The 22975-nt window shown below is 39.7% G+C and overlaps 1 protein-coding gene across 2 annotated transcripts; it reads right to left on the bottom strand.

The window, feature by feature from the left end:
- Positions 1–1114: 1114 nt before the first annotated feature.
- On the bottom strand, positions 1115–22756 carry LOC112150588 (potassium voltage-gated channel subfamily B member 2). Of its 2 annotated transcripts, XM_024279000.2 has the most exons (3): positions 22180–22756; positions 16378–17077; positions 1115–5681 (listed from the first exon to the last, which is right to left on the bottom strand). In XM_024279000.2, exons 2-3 carry the CDS (start codon positions 16960–16962, stop codon positions 3714–3716), a joined length of 2553 nt encoding a protein of 850 aa, XP_024134768.1. In that variant the 5' UTR covers positions 16963–17077; positions 22180–22756; the 3' UTR covers positions 1115–3713. The 2 variants fall into 2 exon arrangements, with proteins under 2 accessions (XP_024134768.1, XP_036072379.1); XM_036216486.1 differs by lacking the exon at positions 22180–22756 and having other exon boundaries at positions 16378–17801.
- Positions 22757–22975: the final 219 nt, after the last annotated feature.

The following is a 22975-nucleotide window of genomic DNA, read 5'->3' on the forward strand; positions in this document are numbered from 1 at the left end:
AATGATCTGGAGGGCCGGATAGAATTACCCGGAGGGCTGGATCCGGCCCTCAGTTCTTGACGTGTTCTTAAGGATGTGTGGCTCTTGGGTTGAAGTCAGTGAGAAATCAATCTAAACGGCTCTTAAAGTATTACAAGTTGCAGACCCCTGATCTAAACAAAGGTCAATGTATCTGTAGTGCACCATATGGAGAGACACTAATTACAAGGAGAATAAAACATTGATTAGGATTATTAATATAATTTAGTCCAGTTTGGCGAACCAGATTAAATAGCTCACCCTGGTTCTGAAGACTGTTGTTACTACACATGTTTCTGAGAGACACAGTGGAACTTCCTTAAAGAAATACAGAAAAAAAAGACAAAAAGCCCCACCTACATTAAGATTTTTATTTAATCAGCATTCATGAAACAACAGTTCTGATAATTCTCTACGGTCATGGTGACTCTGTGCGCTACAGTCAAACCAATTGAAGATGTGGGTGGAGGACTACGATGTGACACATCTGTGTTATCATGCTGCAGCAGTGCACATAAAACTTTGAGGACGAACTACAACACCTGGTTTTATTCATGTGGACGCAAAAGTAAAAACACGTTTGAAAGCCTGAGGGTCGTGCATTGCACTATTCCTGTTCTGTAGCTGAGAAATGAGAGGTCGGACAGGCGGAGTTTCCATTCTTCTTTAAACGACGACATGTTCAAGGAGCAACAAGAAGCTGGAAAGAAAACATCTGAGCTGTGGACGTCAGGCTGGGTCTGTATGGCAAGCCTTTTTAGCATTTTATCAAGACCCTTGATATCAGGCTGTTTTAAGCCTAACTAGTAATGCCAAAAGTACAACTAGTTTAGTAGTCGAACATATTTTTGCTTACTAGTTAACTAGTGACATTTGCATGTCACTAGTTAACTAGTGGCCTTTTGAGAGAGTCACTAGTTAACTAGTGAGCAAAATATGGTCCACTAGTAAACTAGTGCACATTTTTAGACATTACTAGTTAACTAGTCAGAAGAAATATGTTAAACAAGTAAACTAGTTGTACTTTTGGCATTACTAGTTAGGCTTAAAACAGCCTGATATCAAGGATATCTATTAAATGATAAAAAAGCTTGCCGTAGACTTGATCTTGTCAGGCTGATCTGTGCGAGAGACCCGCCGGATTCAGGAGAACCATGTCTCCCGGAGAACTGTCTCTCCGAGTGACTTCAGGACGGTATGAACCGGCGGAGGCGCTTTTGAATGCGGAAATGTCGCTCCGCACACCGAACAGTCCAGAGAAACCGTGTAAAAATCACATACATCTATTTGAAGCCAAATGAGGCAAATTTTCTTTGTGATTTTGGGCTATATAAATAAAATTGAATTGAACTGAACTGAATAAATTCATATTTCCAATCACATCCAAACAGAATAAAGACTAATCTTATTCCCACATATCAGCAGTATGCAAATTGATGCATGGATTTAGAAAATTATGAGCAAACAGGCTCTTAAAATATTATTAATAATAATAAAAGCACACTCAGTAGATCATCTTGCTCTATACGTGATCTTTGTTTGTCATTATTTCTTCTTCTACGACTATTTCCGGTATTTTCGACAGTTCTGCGCATGTCAACATGATTTATTCTGATCAACCGTGTTCCGTATGGAAACGTTTGCTACAATCAGATGAAGTTTTTCAGGGTCCATGTGCACAGTTCTATTCTGATCTGATCTTTGATCTGATCAAGGATACTTTGCACATGTAAACGCAGCTTTTGATGTTTGCAGAACATCCCAGCTTTTATTCACATAATGAACAGCTTTCCATCCTTGTCAGAGCCGGCCTCACTCTAAACCGGGCCAGCTTTGGGTCCTACTTTCTATCAACAGTACCATTAATATGACAAAGAGTGCAATGATTAGTACGGAAACACTATGAAGCCATTTTTGAACAGTTGTTCTGCTGGACACAGTGCAGTTTCTCCTGAACTGCATTCTACATAAAAATAACATTTATATGAACGTTCTGTACAGTTTTTGTGCTTTTTAAGAGTGGAACACTTGGCATAGGCTGCATAAAGGACTGAGAAGTTACTGCTGGATCATGTCCACACTCAACATCTACTGTCTAAGTCCAGTTCATGCTTGCAGCTCCACATTAACAGTGGGTACCTCCCTCTGCATAGACAACGGCCCTCCTTCTAACTCAAGGTGAGTTTCACTGCCTTTTACCGAGCATGAAGCGCAGGAATAACCGAACAACACCATGACCACTATCTGAGCTGAAGCAGGTGGAGCAGGAAAACAAAGCAGAGAAATCTACAAACCTCAGAATGTGGAAACAGAACAATACCTCTACACGAGAACAATCAATAAGAAGAAAAAGACCAAAAAAAGAAAATAGTTTTTTTTTTTTTACAAGTATTCTTCCACCTTCTCATAAATGAATTTATGAAAAGGCACAGGGTTTCAAACTTTCACAACTCCGCACAAGTCTCTTCATCTCGCCGGGAACGTGACCCAGCTTGTGATTGGTCCGTTACGAACTGACTGATGAACATTTAGTTGATCACCAAATCAAACAAAAGATGCTGCTCATTTCAGAAAAATGAAGAATCCGTGTCTCATAACAATGCCTGTAGGGGGCACTGTTACGCTTCTTAAAGCAGCAAAGCGTGCCTCCTGCACAGGGGAACCTCCTCCCTCACTGTAAATGAAGGGTGTTTCATTGTCCAGTTGAAGTCACTGCAGCTGTAGTTGACTGGTTTGCTCAGTGGAACTCAGTCAGGCCAGTTTCAGATGCAATCCTTTACAAAACAGTCTCACAGAGACCAGAAAAGAAACGTCTTACATCACTGCGTCATGTTTGATCTGGAAAAACACACCAGCGCGTCCAGCATTCTCCTCCATCCAAGCCTCGGGTCTGTCCGGCGTGAAGTCCGACTCGCCCTCAGAGGATTTGGCAGTTCCAAACACCGTCTTTGTGTTTCCCATTTAGTTGTTCAATCCATCCGTCCACACTGATGGGTCACAACGGGCCTGAGGACAGCTTGTGAAACCCACAAAGACGGAACACAAACCTGGCTGCAACATTTGTGACAGGCACCCCCCCCCCCTGTTTAGGACCTGAATCGTGTGCAAATAGTCGTGCATATAAACAAAGGTGAGTCTCTCATTTTTTCCATCTTTGACTGGAAATCCTGCAGTCACTGCAGGTAAATGTGATAGAAAAACATTTGGGAGAGAAATAGAAACAAAAGCAAAAAGTAAACAAGGGTCTGAAGAGCCATAAGACAAACTCTTTGTTGTGTTTCTTTTTCTGGCAATAGATTCATGCTTAGACTTGGTGTTTATGAGGTCTGTAATACAATAGATTGATCCTTTTGCAACCTGAAGAAAAGTGTTTCAATTCGCTTTAATTAATATAAAAAATAAATAGTGTTGTGCCGTCTCTTTCTTTGGTGCTTGTAGTTCATTTTGATCAAATGGCTTCATGGTTGACACGTTCACAGATCAGACCAGAGAGTCCAGGCCCTGTCCTCCTCCAGTCTGAGCGCCCCGGCATGTGAAGACCACCAGAAGAGAACCAGAAGAGTTGAGCTTCTGGATGGAAGGCGTCAGTGGCGTCGTTTTCTCTGGAATGAGACGAGTGTTTTTCTCTCCAGGAAAACAGCTGTGCCACTACAGTGCATGTGATGGTGTCTGCGCACATCTCCTTCAGTCTGAGCTCACATGCTCGTCTCACATGCCGGTGACAGGCTTCCATCGACAGCGATGTGGTTTTCTCCTTTTTCCCCGGCCTGCGCTCCTTCTTCTGGTTCAGCTCCCTCGTTTGCTCCTTCCATCGTGACCATTTCCTGGGAGCAGTTGACTGCGGCGGTTTTAAATGACAGCGGGCTGGAGACGACAGCAGACTTCTCCATGTGATTCTTCCCTTGGTGACTTAAACCCGTGAGCTGTCCTTCACCTTCTAAGCTCCTGGCCACTGAGCCCTCCCCTCCCCCCTGGGAGATGCCGGGGCTGACGGGCTGCTGGGCCAGAGGCGAGGGTTGAGGCTTTGCCTCGTGTGCCACAGAGCCAGGAGATGCAGAGATCCTGGAAATCATGTCATCAGAGAGCAGTTCATCGAACTTTGCTGAGCTGACGGGGGCCGAGGTGGCCACGGGAGTCATTACCGCCATAAGAATGTCATCATGGGATTCAATGAAATCCACCTTGAGGACTTTCCTCTTGTGGGGGCTGCTGTAGTCCTGCACAGAGCTGCAGACGCTGTCGGCCGCCACCGAGCAGCTGTCTGAGCCCTGTGAGGTCAAAGGTCCTTCTTTGGGACTGGACAGAAACTCATACAGGCCCTCTTTGATGATGGTTCCTGGCCGGATGATGTCTGAACACAGATTTGCTTCAGCGGTGCTGATCTGACTGAGGTCCAAAGGAGGGGGGATCCGCTGCTGCCTAAGAGCAGACGGACCTCCTTCAACCCTTGGGAGGAGAGAGCTTCTCTCTCCTCTCTCTGATGACAGCTCATCGGCCATGTTGGAGCCTTTTCCCTGTTTCGGTGAAGTTTGCCGGCCTTGGATGGAGGTCACCACATGAATGCCCATCTGGTCCTGCATTGGCTTTTCCCGCTCTCCTTTAATGTTGGCGGTTCTTTTGGAAGCGTCGTCGGCCTTCCTCGTGCTGAGGGGTTGGGCGATGGCTCTGTTAGGCGAGGGTTTTCCTCGTTCAGGGGAGCATTGCTGGAAGACTTCCTGGTAGTGTTGGGACTTGCCAGGGCTGCTCGCCTCTGTGTTGGAGTAATGCTTGTGGTAGCTCCAACGACTCGGGGACAAGTGGTTGTCAACTGGACATTTACTTTCCTCTCTTTTCTCCACTAAGACGTCAGTGAGTTCCATACTACGAGCAAACGCGTCTTTCAGGTTGATGGAAACGATGCTTCCACTTCGCTTGGCTCTTTCTAGAGCTTCTCTCCTCTTGATGGCCTTCTCCTGCCTCTTCTGCTCTCGATAGAACTCAGAGAAATTGTTGACGATGATGGGGATGGGGAGAGCAATGACCAGCACACCGGCGATACAGCAGAGCCCCCCGACAATCTTACCCAGCAGGGTTTGTGGGTAAATATCCCCATAGCCAACAGTTGTCATTGTGATGGTGGCCCACCAGAAGGAGGCAGGGATGCTGGTGAACTTGGTAGCATCTTCGTCCTTCTCAGCAAAGAAGACCAAACTGGAGAAGATCATAATGCCCATGGCTAAAAAGAGGATGAGCAGACCCAGCTCATTATAGCTTCTTCGCAATGTAAAACCCAGAGACTGCAGACCTGTAGAGTGTCTCGCAAGTTTTAAGATTCTCAGGATCCTCATAATCCGGAAGATCTGGACCACGCGGCGCACGTTCTGAAACTGCATCACGCTCTTGTTGGATTCAGTCAGGCAGAGGGTCACGTAGTAAGGCAGAATAGCCAGTAAATCAATAATGTTCAGCGGCGCCTTGATGAAATCCCACTTGTTGGGAGCTGAGAGCAGGCGGAGCAGGTACTCCATGGTGAACCAGGCGATGCAGACGGCCTCCACATGGGCCAGACTGGGGTTGTCGCTGAACTGACCAAACTCATCCACAACCTGAAGCTCAGGCAGAGTGTTGAGGGATAAAGAGATGGTGGAAATGATGATGAAGAGGATGGAGATCATGGCCAGAATCTGGAAGACAAAGACAGAACTTTGTTAGACCGCAGCAGAAACAAACCTTCAAAGTTCATCATCTTTGATCCCAGGTGATATGGATAGTTTGAAGATGTTTTTTGTGTCCTTCTGAGGTTTGAGTCACGTCTGCTTCCCACTTCCTCACACTCTTCTCATCCGTACGGACCTCCAGTACTGTTGGTTTGATCAGTACATGGAGTTGTTGAAAAGAAAACGTGAGAAGAGAAAACATCAGATTTTTTCATGGTTTTATCATCAACTCTAGTTTGCATTCAGTTTTAAAATAAACCAAGTGAACTCTGGGATGTTTGAACTTTGTTCCCTCAAAAGCAACAGATATAGCTGGAAAGTAACGAACCAATAAAGGAGAGACCAGCTATTCTCTGAAAATGTACTCAGAAGTCGGTAGTACAGGGGTCTACAACCTTCAACGTTAAAAGATCCATTTGGGCTCGATTTCTACTGATCCAAACCTAGAAGGAGCCGTCTTACTTTAACCTTTAGGAAATTTGGATTTTTTTTCACGATCTTCTGTTTTTTAATAATAAATATGAATTTTGTCTATTTTTTGGCACAGAGAAAAGCAAAAACATAAAAAGAACCAAGCATCTCTCAAAATGTGATTTATTTATTTATTTATTTTTTTACCTTTGACAGAAGCTCAAATAACATATTTTCAAAATAAAAGCTGCTCTGTACCAAACAGCGTCATCTTAGTGGAGCTCTGAACAGCTAGTAACCAATGTTGTGAAGCATAAGATAATATGTGTTTTTAACTCATAAAAGATCAAACTTTTTACCAAAGTTTTTCTTTGCATATAAAATCTGTTCATTCTGGAGGTAGAGTTGATCAAACAAGACGTCTTCAGGTCAACAGGATGTAAAAACCTACATAGTTTATCATCTATGTGAACCTCAGACATCAATTTATAAATGTAACTAATATAAATTAAATAAATGCTAATTAATAATCCTTACTTTAAAGAATTACTATTTTATTTGTTTTTTTTTATGTATTCTTGTTATTGTTCCCCTCTTTCTCCTCAGCAGTCTTACATTGCTGGGTTTTGTTATTTTAGTTTGAGGTTGGATCTTAGTAGTCTTAGTTTTCCGGCTTTGTTTATTTGTTTTCTTTAGGTAGTTTTGGTTATGCAGATATTAGCAGGAGCTGCTGACTCCAACAGTCGACATGGCTGGGTCAGCAGTCTCCATGACTTATTTTATGTTTGGTCAAGGAGCCACAATGGAGAGATAAAGAGAACATGTGGATCTGGAGCTGCAGGTTACAGACTCCTGATCTACTAGATCTAGTCTGGATTTTGAGAGTCTGGTCTGGAAAGTCTAGTCAGCTAATTTTAACAAAATAAAGGATATTCTCTGAAATATTTAAATGAAACTGAACAACTATTTCTGTTTGCCTTCTTTCGTTATATAAAATCTGAAAAAAAACTGTCAGATGACACTTTAAAAAATACAAAAAAATCATTAAAAAAAGACAAAACCTGCACAGATTAAGGTGTTTTTCTGTCATCTTTTTGGAGAAATTAGCTGGTATTTTCTCTCTGTTCTTTGAGAGTTTCACCTCTACAAAATGCTCAACTAGTAAAGATGCAAAAATGAATGTTTCATTTCCCACATAGAACTTTATCTTTATTTGTCACGTGGTAAAACATTTTTTTTTTTTTTGATTGGCACCTCACAGAAACGTCTACGTTGTAGAAACATCTCGTGCTTTATTGTTTGGATTGTACGGTACTGTTGATGTTCTGCTGCAGATGAACTGGGAGGAACCAGACTTTTCAACGTTTAAAATCCTCATTTAAAAAAAGGACAGGGTGTGCTGCTGAAATGGGGCTGAAAGCTGTGAAACTCTGAAGCCCACAGCTGTGGCAGGAGAAGCAGGAGTGTCTTCCTCTGCAGCTTCTGCTAGGACACTCCAGGATAACTGTAATAGGATTGCACTGCTAACTATAGAAAGGATAGAGAGAGGTCAGAAGTGGTTACTCATTCTTTCCCTTCAGAACAGAAGGAATCAATGGCTGGAAACCCCGTGTATCAGATGAAATGCATGTATGTATTATGAGGAGGAGAAGACCACCCCAGCTGTCTGACTCTGATGGATGGAGAGGAAAATGAATCGGCATTAAGCCACTAAGGATCTCTGTCTCACTGTCTTTCAGGAGTCTTCATCATTTTCATTTCAACGTCAAACAACTTGATTGCAAAATGAAGCCACAGAGTTCAGGTTAACTTTAGGAAGATTAAATGAGATTTTTCCTTTTTTTATAGTTTGTGTTTAAAAAAAAATAAGCTGCAACAAACTGACGGACTGACAACCATCATCACTGATAATTACTGAATATTTGATGCTAAATATTTGTTGGCGGGCTGCATGGTGGTGCAGTGGTTCATGTTCTTGCCCCACAGTGGGAATCCCCTGGTTTGAATCCCAGCTGGGTTCTCTCTGTGTGGAGTTTGCATGTTCTCCCTGTGCTTGTGAGGGTTTTCTACAGGAGCTTCAGCTTCCTCCCAAAGTCCAAAAACATGCGTCATAGGTTCCTCTACAGTGTCCCTTGGTGTGCATGACTGTGTGTGGGAGGGATTGTGTGGATGGATGGATTTAAAAAACCCAAACAGTGAAGAGTGAAAGGTGAATAGGACTGTGGCAGAACTAAAGTTTGATTTAGTTTCTTCTGTTCCCATTTTTTGTTGCATAGTCTTGTCAGCTTCTTTCACTGTAGTTAATTAAACATAAATACATGAATAAGAGTAGGAGTTTTAAATAATTGGAGAAACTTCCATCTTTTTTCAGTTGTTAATCATTAATTATGCGTCTCCTTAAACGGCCTCTGTGGTGTTAGCATGTGGTGGCTAACACATTAGCATTTTTGTGAATGTGTAATGACTGGTGGATGCTCCTGTCAGTCAATTTCAATCTGAAAAAACATTTTCAATAAATTAGCTTTTTTAAAGAACATATATCTACTTATTTATTTGTGTTCATAGGCAAATGCTTGGTAGAATGTCACGCACCAGTTTAAAATGAACTAATAACTGAAGGAATATTTCAGATGCTGACATACTTCTCTTTAAATCTTATTTCTTCTTTGCCTGATTCAGTCAGTTTTTCCGGTGTGTTGATGATGTGCTGCACGGGTTCCATTGAAGAAAAACCTTTCAGTTGGCTCATACTAAGCCTGGTGTGTTGAAATAACACAATAAATAAATATTTCTTTTAATTTATCACAACTGTTTGACATTTTTTATATAGACACTCACCGAAAAAGGGGAACTATTGGATTAAAACGTTCTGTAATTTGTTACATTTTAAATGATTAGTTTTCATCAAATTAAAATTTTGAGTTGATGGTTTGAATCGTTGCATTCCTAAAATAAATTGTTGCATTGCTTAAATTGTTCCATTCTTAATAGCGCAAACTGTTTTATCTGATTAAAATACTGTTTTTTTTTTTTTTTTTAATCTAAACTTGAGGCTATTTCTGCCACTTCAGTAAAAACTAATGTGGTCAGACCAGGGATGTCAAACTCAATCGCACAGGGGCCAAAATCCAAAACACACCTTAGTTCACGGGTCGAACAGGATAAATATTTATTGAACACTCTAAAACTGCATTTTTAAAATTTCAAAATCATAACTTTTTAACATAATTATGAACTAGATATGTAGCATTACCTGTGATAATGCTGGTGTGAATGCTGTAAGCCGCATTTGGCTGCTGAAGATGCTAGTGCTGATAGTTGAAGGTGCTGAAATTGATAGCTGAAATCACTGAAACTAATACCTAAAAATGCTGAAGCTGATAGCCAGCTTAAGTATTTGCTAAATCACAAATGACCCCAAAACACTAAATAAATAAATAGGTTAGCCAAAACAGTTAGCATGTAGCTGAAAAAATAGCCGATCTTCAAAATAACCTAAAAATTAAAAAAAGCCTAAATTAGCCAAAACAGCTAGCATATAAATATAATACTAACTCCAAAATCTAAAAAACTTTTTTAATCCTAAATTAACCATGACAGCTTGCATGTAGCTTAAATATTAGCAAAACTCCAAAATGGGCTAAAAGAAAAAACTGAAAAAAGCTTAAATTAGCCAAAGCAGCTAGCATATAAATAGAACTACAAAACAACCTAAAAAATAAAAAATAAAGGGCCTGAATTAGCCAAAACAGCTAGCATGTAGCTGAAGTATTAGCTAAACTCTTAAGTGGTCTAAAAAAATCTTAGTAAATGCCAAAATAGTCAAAAAGCTAGCATATTGCCAATTTTTAAAACTTTAAAACGGTAACTTTTTAACATAATTACGAATAATAAAAAGGCAGGAATATTATTTCAGAATAAATCAATTTAAATCTTAAATAACTTTCCATATTTTGCTCTCCATGAAAATATAAATTGTCAAAATAATACAAGTTAGAAATGAGCACAAGATAACATCAGGTGATTAATAACAATAAAATAAAATGTTCTGGAGGGTCGGATAGACTCCTGAACCTCATCTTCTTTCCTATTGTGAGCTTAAACTCAACAGTTTCGATGTGTCAGCTTCAGCCTCAGAGGTCCAAAAGAATAAAACAGCCTCTTGAACTCTTCTTGTGTTCAGTCAGGATGCTTCCAGAGCCATGAGGTCAGCTGTTCGCTGCTGTTAGCTTGTACCAGCTGCTGTCAGAACAGCTCAGCTCCTAGCAAATTATGTGAAGCATCATCACAGGATCCGCAGTTGACCCTAAACCGGGTCCCAGCATGGAGTCAGGAGCCCCGAGGAGCATCAGTGTGAAAGACAGATGGAAAGAGAAAGCATGAAAGAGAGCTGTGTGTTCTTCTTCAGCATCTTAATGGCTTAATGGATGCCAAACGCTGTGACCTTGGCGCTCAGGACAGATTTTAAGAAGTACCAGGAACACTCAAGCTGCTTTGGAAGCAGCTCAGTGGAGGAAGAATTAATCGAAGCCTGACATTTGAGATTCATCGGATCAGTATTGCTCGTCTTCATCACAGTGATAAAGAAACTGCTTCACTTGGCAAAAAAACAAAAAAAAAAACGGGGTCCATCGCAGAGACACGAGCTCCAGCAGTTCTGATGGGACAATTTTCACTATTGTTGCTGAACTCTTTCATCTCCTCATGCAGGTCTACATTAGTGATGCAGCCCTGCCTCATCTTTATCTTTAGATCCTTTTAGGCAAACTCTTTTCATACTCTCATCTTCATCCTGTCACTCTCCTCCATGCGACCTGCCTCTTCAGTTCAAGAAAGTGACAGGTCAGACTCCGGCATCCCTTTTCCTGCCTTCTGACTTTGCTTCAGTGGATTTTTACTTCCCTTATGCTGAGGTCATGTGACGCATCTCGTCTCCTGAGAGTACAGAAGGAAGTCAGAAAACTAAAGAGATCCAAGTAGCGGTTAAAGGGAGCAGAGAAAGCTGAGCCTGGATCAATATGAAGAGGGAAGGTATTTCTGGAAGCTGTTTTTTCTTTTTTTTCTGCAGAAGCTTCTGTGCAGAAAGTCTATGAATATGAGGTTTAGTTACAAACGCACACGATGCAGCACGCTCAGTCAGACCCAGCTCAGCTCGGAAGTTGTTTGATGAGGAAATCAACATAATTCCAATAGATTTTGAAGGCGAAAAGCGGCGCGAGCCGCTTTTCGCCTTCAAAATCTATTGGAATTAGGTTGATCGTGTCAACAATTAAAAATTTACAGTAAATAAAAGAACATAAACACTGGAGCTCTGGTGTTAAAAGGTGAATAATAACCTTTTTTAGCTAGTAGAAGAGACATTTTTGAACAAATACAGCCTATTATGCTGTGTAGACTCCCAATTAACACTTTTGTCAGGTTTAATTGTAAATAAGAGGTGAAAAAAGAAATGAATTAAATTTTCTCCATCAGATAGAGAGAAGAAGTGACAGAGAATGGGGATTGTCTTGATTTAGATTGCAGGGCTGAGTTGATCAAATATATTTGAATCAATTTAAGCTTAATAGATCTCTAATCGATTCATAAAAATATAAATCAATTTAGCACATAAAGCTAAAGTCCGCTAGCTTGATGCTAACGTTAATGGAATTTACTATAGGACGGCTAATGCTAATGTCCTAAACATACATTGCTGGCTAAATGAACATTTTTATAAACTCGCAGACTCAATTTTTTAAACTCTTTTAAGGAAAAATATTTAAGTAACCATTTGTGTTCTAAAGCAACTTTTTTTTGCTCATAATTTCTTCTTCTTCTGGAATGCTATAGCACAATCGCCCTCTAGTGTCCAAACTGAAACGTCCTCCAGGAGAAGCAGAACAATGTTTACAATGTTAATGATCTGAACATTTTAGTTAAAACTTCTCCTTTTGGCAATGTATGATATTAACAATCTCATGTGAACTGTATCAGATTAATGGAAATATATTCAAACCATATAGTAGATTATTAATGTATTTCTAATCAAATGTGTATAAATGTACAAACTAAAAATTGAATTGAGAGTATCTAAATAATTGGAAAAAAATTGGAATTGCATCGATCCAGGTTCCTATTTCTGGAAGTTATGATGGATACCCAGCCCTAATAGATTGACTTACAAACAGGACAGATGTGAGTTTTAAGTCCAGATTCACCATAACTTTAGATGACAGGAGGATGACTGGACTGGATTCAGTCTTGGAAATGTTTGCATATAGTTAGTAGCTAAATTGCTGCACTCTTGATTAAAAAAATCTTAAATAAAAATCATTAAGCTTGTCTTGCTGCAGTGTTGTGCAGAATATAGTCAGTGTTCTCTCAGATCTTTCCTTCTATCAACTATTAAACTTTATAACACTTCAAAGAAACTGGACACTTCATTTTATTGTGTTATTTATTGCTTGGTGTTAATTTTTATCTGCTGTTTTTTTTAAAAAATTGGTATTAAATCGGTATCCCTCTTGTGGGATGAATTGAGTTCAATTGATTCATTAACTTTTGGATAAAAGAAGTGGAGTTTGTGAATGATGCAGTCTGTCATGTGTTCCAGAAAATGAAATAATTTATTCTGTTAGAATAAAATCCATTCTCTACAGTGTGTGTCATCTCCTTTTCTTTGACAGAAACTTGACCACAACAGGAAGATTGTGTTAAAATTTCCAGTTTTTTAAATCCCAATGATCCTCATCACAATAATTCCAGTAGATTCTGAAGGAGAAAAGCGGCGGGAGAATCTACTGGAATTATTGTCAACGGTTGTGAAGTTACAATAAATCATAGAACACAAACACTGGAGCTCCGGTGTTTAAGGGTTAAGTCTTTCTTTTAGGTTAACTCAACAGAAACACTGAGGCCTTAAAAGAGCACTTAATGAAGAACAACCTGGGGAGCATCTCTGGTTGCCATGGTGATGGATATGGCATCAGAATAGTTTGCAGGTTCATACAACAAAATGACACACTTTCTGATCTGAAAAGTTTAGACTGTCCATGCCTGGACAAACTTTGTGTAAGAAAAGCTTTGAACCTTTAATTGAAAACGTTTCTGTCTTTTCAAATTAAAAGACTTTCTTTTATGGACTGTATTTTTTAATAGACCAAAGGGGGTGCATCTGAGTATAAGTATTTGCTACTGACAGCAACAGAAGAAGCGTTCAAAACAAACATGGCAAAGAATCTGATTGTTTTCCTCTTAAACTGATGTTTTTCTTATACAGATAAACAAAATTTGCATTCTCTTATTTATTTATTTAGCTATGCAGGGCTTGATGGATTTGATCTGAAATGTCATACTTTTCTCCCAAAAGTGCAACTTATACTCCAGAGCGACTTAAATAGGATTTTCTTCTTGTTGATTTGACATTTTTTGCTCTTGCGACTTATACTCCGGAAAATTAAATAGTTCAATTAACAGTTTGCCTCAAGCAGATCAATCTGGTTGGATCGTAATATAAATTGATTCATTGATTAAGTCGATAAATCATTACACCCGACCTCTGGTTGATCAAAAGGCTGCAGCCAGAGTTCTAAAAGAGATCATGTTTCGCTCATTTTAGATTCTCTTTATTGGCTCTATGTTAAAAGCAGAATACATTAACAAATATATATACATTCAGATTGTGTTAAAGTCTTGGAATTATGGGAATTGTTGTGCTAAACTTTAGTTTCTATCTTCTGAAGAAATAACTTTCATTTTGAGTTCTGTCTTTTTCCAGCTCAGTGGTCTTGTGGTAAATCACATGTGTCAAAGTCAAGGCCCGGGGGCCGGATCTGGCCCTCCGGGTAATTCTATCCGGCCCTCCTGATTATTTTATTTTAGTGTTATTAATGGTCCGATGTTATCTTGAGCTAATTTCTAACTTGTATAATTTAAACAAAATATATTTTATGGAGAGTAAAATATTGAAAGTTGTTTAAGTTGATTTATTCTGGAATAATATTCCTGCATTTTTATTATTCATAATTATATTAAAAAGTTACAGTTTTAAAGTTTTGAAAATTGGCATTCTGCTAGCTTTTTGGACTTTTTTGGCATTTACTAAGAATTTTTAGGCTATTTTGGAGTTTAGCTAATATTTCAGCTACATTGCTAGCTGTTTTAGCTAATTTAGACTTTTTTATTTTATTTTTTAGGCTGTTTTCAGGTAAGGCTAATATTTATACCTGCTTTAGCTAATTTAGGGTTTTTTTCAGTTTTTTTGGCTAGTTTGAAGTTTAGCTATTTTTCAGCTTCATGCTAGCTGTTCTGGTTAACCTAGGTTTTTTTGTTTTTGGTTTTTAGACTAATTTAGCATTTAGCTAATATTCTAGCTGGCTATCAGCTTCAGCATTTTCATCTATTAGCTTCATCATTTTCACACTGAAGCCAGCTCGATGAGCCGCTTTTTCGGCTCAGAAGCTGCTGGAACGGCATAGATCGTATTGAAAAGTTACAGTATGTTTAAGATTGTCATTGTTTTTTCTGTGGATGAGTTGGATTCACCAATAAATTTAAAAGTTTGCCGACATCTTTAAACTTCTTTGTGTCTGTGAAAATGTTAGGTCCTAGTGTGATGCACAAGAGCAGGAACATTCTCCGTCATGTCCTCTGGTTACCGTGGAAACCCCAAGCGGAGGCAAAGTCGAGGATCTCTTCAAAATAATAATATTCCAAAAACATAAATGATTAAAGTTAACCCCCCACCCCACCCCCACCTGCCCCACTGGATAGTGAACAGGACACACCATTCAACCTGCCAACAGTTAGCTTCTCTGCAGTCCTCCTGAAAGCCCCTGAGGAGATTAAGATGTACTCCTAAGTCATTCTGTGCGGGGGGAGGGGGTGTCAGTCCAGAGAAGGTGACCATGACAGCCGTCCTGCTGTCAAAACTGCTGCCCCCCTCCAAAAAAAAAAAAAAAAAGAAGAAGGAAGGAGCAGATGAAGTTGTGGAATGTGACATTTTCAGACAGAATGAAAGGAAGATTTCCACGTGCACGAGTTTCTAATCAGCTCCTGTCACCAGGAAGTGCTGTGCACGGCGCATGTCAGAGCGGCGGCCTAAGCTGCTTCCCTCCTGCTGACACCACAGTTCCACGGGGGGTCACATGGCTCCTGGAGGTATTTTTAGAGGCAACCGCTGAAACAAAGTCGGTCTCTGCGCTCGCTCCCATGAACGTGTTGACTGTATATGTGCACAAACACTCGTGAAAGTCATGTGACTCCGGAGCGGCCCGAACAGCTGAGCACATCTGTGCACAGCTGTGGATGCAGGCTCAGGTGAACCCGGGAAGACAAACAGAAATGAGAGCGGCTTTAACATTTACCAGACATCACCGCGATCTTCTTCTTCATTTCTACTGTCTTTATCTGTTATTTCTATCAACATTGTCTCTTGTTGTAATGTGAATGAATACATTCTATCTGCTTTACTTTATTCTATTTTCAGTGTCATCTTCACTGCTACGATCCTGCACAATTAAAATAAAAATATTATATTTTTTTAAGAAATTTGACCTTGACGTTTTTACTTCAGAGCTTGGGTCTCAAACTGTATATATTGGGCCCACAGAGGGCTGAGTTTGGGCCTTATGGGGTTCCATCTGTGCCAAAAATATGTTTTTGCATCCACTGTTTATATCTTTGGTCCATTGTCTATGTCAGAGGTCGGCCACCTTTAACAGTTTATTGAACCTTTGTTCATGTCTATGTTCTACTAAGCAATATCTTCTGCGTGTTTCTGTGAAACCACAGGAGCTATTGATGCTAGCAACTGTTGCTATGGTCTTTTCAGACAACCAGATCCAACGACAATAACAAATACAAAGTTTTAAGTATAAATCAAGTTGGGAATATCCCACAATGCTCTGCACTTGCGCCTCCCTCTAGCATATGAACAAAATGTTTCTGATGAACAACAGAAGAACCCATCGTGATTTCAATAGTTTCTCTTCTTTGCTTCCTTCACCCCCCAGTGAAGATGCTGTAGAACAGATCACCATCAGCAAAGATCTCAGAGCTCATGCTCCACAGTCTGGGTCACAAAACCTTGGAGGGCGTCTCAAAAGATTGAACCTCTGAGAAAAAGTTCTTCAAAGAAACAAAACAAAATGTGAAGTTTTGTTTGTGTTCAGAAGATCTAGCCCTTCTGTGAGGAGGATCACTTCAGAAATGAATCTGTTTTTAATGAACTTATAAAGGACTTGGAAGAAGATCTGGGGAGTTTGTAGGTTACCTTTGCAGCCACTGAGGAGCTGGGCTTCTCCAGCAGGTCCCACAGCTTCTGTCTCTTGTCGGGACAGCAGCCCTGGTCCTCCTCCTCCCCCTCCTTATCCCGCAGCGTCTCCGCCTCCCTCCTCAGCTCCTCGTTCATCTGCTCCTTCTTCTGGTGGTATCTGGCCTGGCAACAAGACTCCAAGTAGATCTCATCGATTCCCCAGTAGTCGAGCTCCTGCCCGAAGGACAGAGCGCACATCTCCTCCATCATGTGCAGCTTCCCGGTCCGGTAGAAGTTCAGGATGGAGGAGAAGGCCATGGGGTGCCGGTCGAAAAAGTACTCGTTGTCAGGGAGACTGTAGTCATCGCAGATCTCCAGCAGAGATTCGTGAGTGTTGCAGTCCCGCAGCCGTCCCAGACGGGTCCGGGGCAGCCGGTCCAGAGTCCTCCACAGCACCTCGTGAGTGAGACCTCCCACGTTCAGCCGGACCCGCCGGGACCGGGCTTTGGTGCGGATGATGTCGATGGGCTCGGGGGGGAGAAGGGGGGCTGCAGTCGGCCTTGGGGTGGTTTTGGGGGTGCTGAAGGTCGCTCTGTCCGTCATGGTTGGTCCGCTGAGAGGAGGGCCTCAAACCAAGTGGTCCTGGTGAGGGGCAAGAGGACTGAAAAAGAGGTGGTGGTTTTGGGGGCGGGGGGTGTTCAGGCTGATGCAGTCCCAGCTGGAAAATAGAACAGAAACCAATCAGTGATTTTCTCCGTTAATCACAGCGTTTCACTTTGAAGATGAACAAATAAAACGTCCATTTGCAGCTTCTCTGTGTTTGTGTGAGGATGAACAGATTCAGACGTCCTGTCCTCCTCAGACTTTCATCAAGCAGAAATGTTTCAGAAAACAATCTCTGTGAGAGGCTTATGATCCAGGATGCTCTGAATGTGTTATTGGGGGGTCTCTAGAATTCATTAGCATATTTAATAACTGAAATTTGAGTTATTCTCTGAGAACAATTGTGTTAACTGTTGATGATGCGAACCAGGAAGTTTTTTTTTTTTTTTACTTTACTGACAAATATTGCAAATACAGACACATTGACACTCCACAACACGTACCAATGACAACATTTTCACATTTGACAGGAAAATTCCAAAATAAAATTAAATAAAGCAACAATAACTGCAAAATAATTGAGGTAAAACAATAATAAAAATAAGAATAAAGGATTTTGCTAACAAATGGGACCATATTTCAACTGTTCTAACCGTTTTTTTTTTTTTTATTAGTGAAGGATTCAATACCATTTATATACAGAATCATTTATTTCTGAAACACATAAAACACTGTTTTTGAAGGGCTGGGTTTAATAAAATCGATTAATTGATTTGAATCAGTTTAAGTTTAACAGATCAATAATCGATTCATATAAATACAAATCGATTTAGCACATAAAGCTAAAGTCCACTAGCTTGATGCTAATGTTTAATGGAATTTCCCATAGGACAGCTAATGCTAACGCTCGGTCAATCTAAACATACGTTGTTGACTAAATAAACATTTTTATAAACTTACAGATTTGAATTTTCCAAACTCTTTTTACAAAACATTTTATAAAGTAACCATTTGTGGTCTAAAACACATTTATTTCCTCATTAACAATCTCATTATTTTACTGATAAATATTACAATATTTGAACTTTATCAGATTAATATAAATATATTCAAATCATATAGTAGATTATTAACATATTTCTAAACAAATGTGTATAAATGTGTAAACTTGAAAAGTAATTGAACAGAAGAATCAAAAGAATTGAAAAAAATCAGAACTGAATCGATCCAGGCTTTTGGGAATCAAATCAAATTGTTTCTGGGAATTATAATCAATACCCAGCACTATATATATATATATATATATATATATATATATATATATATATATATATATATATATATATATATATTGCATATTTACACTTATGAATGAAATATTTAGACATAATTATAAGTAAGTAAACTATGTAAATTTTCTCTACATTAAATCTCTCTTGAACAAAATATCCAAAAACTAAATGCTCATATAATAATTTATAGTCTTTACATAAGTAGATTGTTATAAAACAAGTCAAGTCTTTTCAAACAGAGAAGCTGGAAGGTCGTGGTTCCTCTATGCCCACAGCTGCTTTTTGGTGGTGACCTTCAGGTTCTAGGTGCAGGCCTGCTTTATTTTGAAAATCAAAGAGACTCTCTCCGCCTTCTAATTGCAGACTTCCTGTCTGCTTGATCCTGTTTGTTGAGGTTTCAGCTGCAGAAGCAGAATAGATCTGGATCTATCTTTAGCTTATGGTTACGCCGTGCTGATTCTGTGACACTTCTGAAACGCGATGCCACTCAACTGCTAAAACCACGACCATTAAGTCCGATCCACAGCTGATTACTCTACACGCCCACGCTGTGCCCACGCCACGCACGCTCTGTGATCAGGCCCTAATTTGCGCTCTAAATTTGGCTAAACTTTGTTGTGGAGGTCAGTGAAAGGTTAGTAAAGAGTAAAGATGGAAGTCTTCATAGAGGAGGTGTGATGTCATCACCTCCAGTCAGGAAACACATTCATGGTTCCAGCCTATATCTTTTCTAGGGTAGATATCGATAATAATTCCCAGAAACAGTTCGATTCACAAAAGCCTGAATCGAATAAAATATAATTATACTTTCTTAAATTCAATGCAATTAAATTTTGAGTTTACACAGTTACACATTTGTTTAGAAATACATTAAGTAGTGAATTAGTGAAATCATCAGATTGTTAACATCATCCAGTGTTACATGGATTCTCTAAAGGAGAAGTTCTAACTAAAATGTTCAGATCATTAACATTGTAAACATTGTTCTGCTTCTCCTGGAGGACGTTTCAGTTTGAACACTAGGTGGCGATCTCGCTATAGCAGCACATCTTACTCCAGAAGAAAAAGAAAGTATAAAAGGAAACAATGTTTTAGATCACAAATGGCTATTTTTAAAAAAAATATTTATTTAAAAGAGTATGGATAAAAATCGATTTATATTTTTATGTATTTATCTATTAATCTTAAATCGATTCAAATCCATTTTATGAACCCAGCCCTAATCTTTCCATCTACTAACACAGAACTACTCCAGGAAATGAACATTGACTACTATGCTCTGTTGAACGTGTCACACCTGCAGGTACAGACCGTGCACGGCCATGAGGATGAGCATTTTGCAGAATCCTTCATACATGTTTTTTGTATCAGAAAGTAACTTTACTGCTTTGTTTATTGATGTGTTTTCAACAGTTCAGTCCTACCACCAGACCTGAGTTTAGCCTCATGGAAACTGCTTTATTGCACATGTGCATCACATGAACACACGTGTGTGTTGGAAATTGTGGAGCATTAAAAATTAATTCAGAACAGTGAGATAGTGAGGAGGTGAAAAGCATTGCTATGTGACTAATTCATAAGAAAGTGTCATCAGTACAATAAGTCCTGAATCAGAACAGAAATATCAGGATCTTCATAACAGATGAAAATTCAGAACATTAAACAGCCACTTTGAGTTTTTTCACTTTAACAACGGAGCCAAAATTCCTGTTTGGCCTAACAAACCCAAATGCTATAAATTCATTTTGTATTAACAAGTACGAATACTTCAGTTTTTTTCCAAAAAGCCAAAAGCTGCCTGTGTAAGTGGAGTCACTTCGTCATTTTTAGGTAACCTCTCTGTTTTAAACAGGATTTGCTTACAAAGCATTAACTATAGTGATTCTGTTTCTCTTTCTTATTATTTATTTTTCTTCTGTACATTTTTTAGCCCTTAAAAACTCAATCACACTTTCAGCAATTTCTACCATCTTCAGTTCATTAAGGACATCATCGTCTGTATCTTTGGTATTCGTAAACTTCACCATTTTTACGGTTTTACACAATTTATTCAATTTTTCAGCCCCATTTAAATAAATGGATTTTTTAAAAATTAAGCAAATTATGCAATTAAAACCATTCATCATGTTCAGGAAATTCATCCTTTAACTTTTGGTATTGTTAAATTTCTCAAAATTTTTTACATTTTAGATAATTTACCGAATTTTTGTGATTTTATTTTTGTGCACTTTGAAACCTGTGTAATATTGGTGTAAAAAAATCAGCATGGTAGGTTTTTTTAGGGCTAATTTTAGCATAGCTAATATATTAGCAACATGCTAATATTTTTTGGTTAATTTGGCAATGAGTTTTTTTTTGGCTAATTCTCAGTTAACCTAGTATTTTAGCAATGTACTAGTTTTTTTGGCTAATTTGGCATCTACTGAGGATTTTTGAGCTAATTTAGAGTTAAGCTACCATTTTAGCAACATGCTAGCTTTTTTGGTTAAGTAAGCTGCTGCTGAGTTTTTTTTGTTTTTGTTTTTTTTTTGCTAATTCTGAGTTAAGCTGATATTTTAGCAATGTGCTAGCTTTTTTGGCTAAGTTGGCATCTACTGAGATTTTTTGGGGCTAATTTTGAATCAAGCTATTATTTTAGCAACGTGTTACCTTTTGGGTAATTTGGCATCTGATGGGGATGTTTGAGCTAATTTGGAGTTAAGCTAATATTTTAGCAACCTGTTAGCTTTTTTGGCTAAGTTGGCATCTACTGAGGTTTTCTGGGCTAATTTGGAGTTAAGCTCATTTTTTTTTAACAACATTGCGATTTTTTCATGAAATTCTTTAAATTATTTGTGCACTTTCTGCAAATTATGCAAGCTTGGTATAAAAACTTTCAGCACGTTATTGACATAAAGCAAATTAAAATCAGTTTTTTCGGGATCTTCAGCAAACAGCTTCAGCATCACTAGATACCACGTTCAGTGAAAAGCATTCACACTAGCACTATCACACTGAATACAACTTTTCTAGTTCAACTTAGGGTAGTTTTCTCTTCTTTAAAAGTAGATCAGCCTCTAATATGAGCTACTCTTTCAAACATACTTTCCACTTTATGACATTTTTTTATATTTTTGAATTAAAATAAAATAAAATATTGGTAATTGTATAAAGAGAGAGAGAGATAGAGGAATGACCAGTGTGTCATTGCTTGTCGTTTCCATACTGCCCTTTCTAATCTAGACCCATGCAGGCTTTTCACAGGTACTGAAAGATAATCACTTTACACTGCCAAAAATAAACTAGTTTGTCAGGAGATATTAATGAGCCGTTTTGGCTCTTATTTAAAGCTAAATAACATTTTTGATTGTTTTAATTGACATAATGATAAAAGTAGCTCCAATACTTATAATAATAAATTACTTTTTTTTGACTGAGCAGCAAAGCTCACCTGTAACAGAGTAACACAAACATCTGGAACTATGTGTAAGATCTTCAGATTTGGGGTGATGCATGTTTCTGGGGACGCTGAGGAGCCTCAGCAGCTCTGCGCAGAGCGTCAGACTCCGTCAGATCTTTATCTGCTTGTGTAATGTTCTCTGGCTCAGGTCTGAGGGTTAATTTTAGACCGTCCATCTCCTCGTGGGACACCCTCAGGACGCGGGCTGCGTCAGGAAGCTCTAAGCAGACTGAAGTACAGCCAGATCCTCCATAAAGTCCCACAAGCACGCGCAGCTCCGCGTTTTTGTGTTACAATACGAAGACCCATCAGAATGGGTAAAACAGACCTCTCATGAAGTCCGTTTGAAGAAGGGATTGTCGGGAGATTAACCTGAGCAGGTGATTATAGCCCCAGAGCAGCAAAGTGAGCAGGACACGGAGCCCCTTCCAAACTTCCACTGCCCCTTCCTCCTCCCCAAAAGCAGGGCCGTTGAGCGGGACTCACCTGTGCAGAAGCGGCTCATACTTCTCACAACTCCAACTTTGGGGGTGCAGAACGTCCCACCATGGCAGCGCCTCAGTTCCCCCCGCGGCTGCGCGCCTCTGCGGCCGCGCGCTGCCCTGTCCCGCCGGTCACAAGCCGCTGTCCGCCGGACATCCTGTCCCAAAAAGTCGACAGAAGTGATGCTGCGGGGGTTTAAGCGAGAAACGCGCACAGGAACATGGAGGGGGAATGTGAAGCGACCGGCAGGAGAGCTCCGGAGGGAGGGGGGCAGGAGGAGGAGGAGGAGGAGGAAGGATGTGTGTGAGAGAGATTAATTGGCTTGAGGCTTTAGCACCAAGGACAGCTCCACATCAGAGCCTCTCTCAACCGCCTCTCTCTGTCCAGCAGAAGACTTCAGGGACACAAAACTTCTCTGATCTAACAGAACACCTGAGCTCTGCCGAGAGGCTCCTCCCACTTCTCTGCACCTGAGGCCAGGCGGTTCAACGACAGTAAAATGCTTTGGAACACGAGGAAATAAGGACCAAGGGTTAAACTAGAACTGGAGTCTGCAGCCTCCAACACCTAGAGAGCCATTCAGGTCGATTTATCACCAACTAAAACCCACTAGGAGGGACAAAATCTTCACTCACCCTTTGGAACACGTGTGTCAAGGCCCGGGGGCCGGATCCGGCCCGCCAAGTAATTCTATCCGGCCCTCCAGATCATTTTATTTTATTCTTATTTATGACCTGATGTTATATTGCGCTCATATCTAACTTGTATAATTTTGAAAAAAATATATTTTTATAGAGAT

The sequence above is a fragment of the Oryzias melastigma genome, linkage group LG17, assembly GCF_002922805.2.
Source record: "Oryzias melastigma strain HK-1 linkage group LG17, ASM292280v2, whole genome shotgun sequence".
Taxonomy (NCBI): Eukaryota; Metazoa; Chordata; class Actinopteri; order Beloniformes; family Adrianichthyidae; genus Oryzias; species Oryzias melastigma.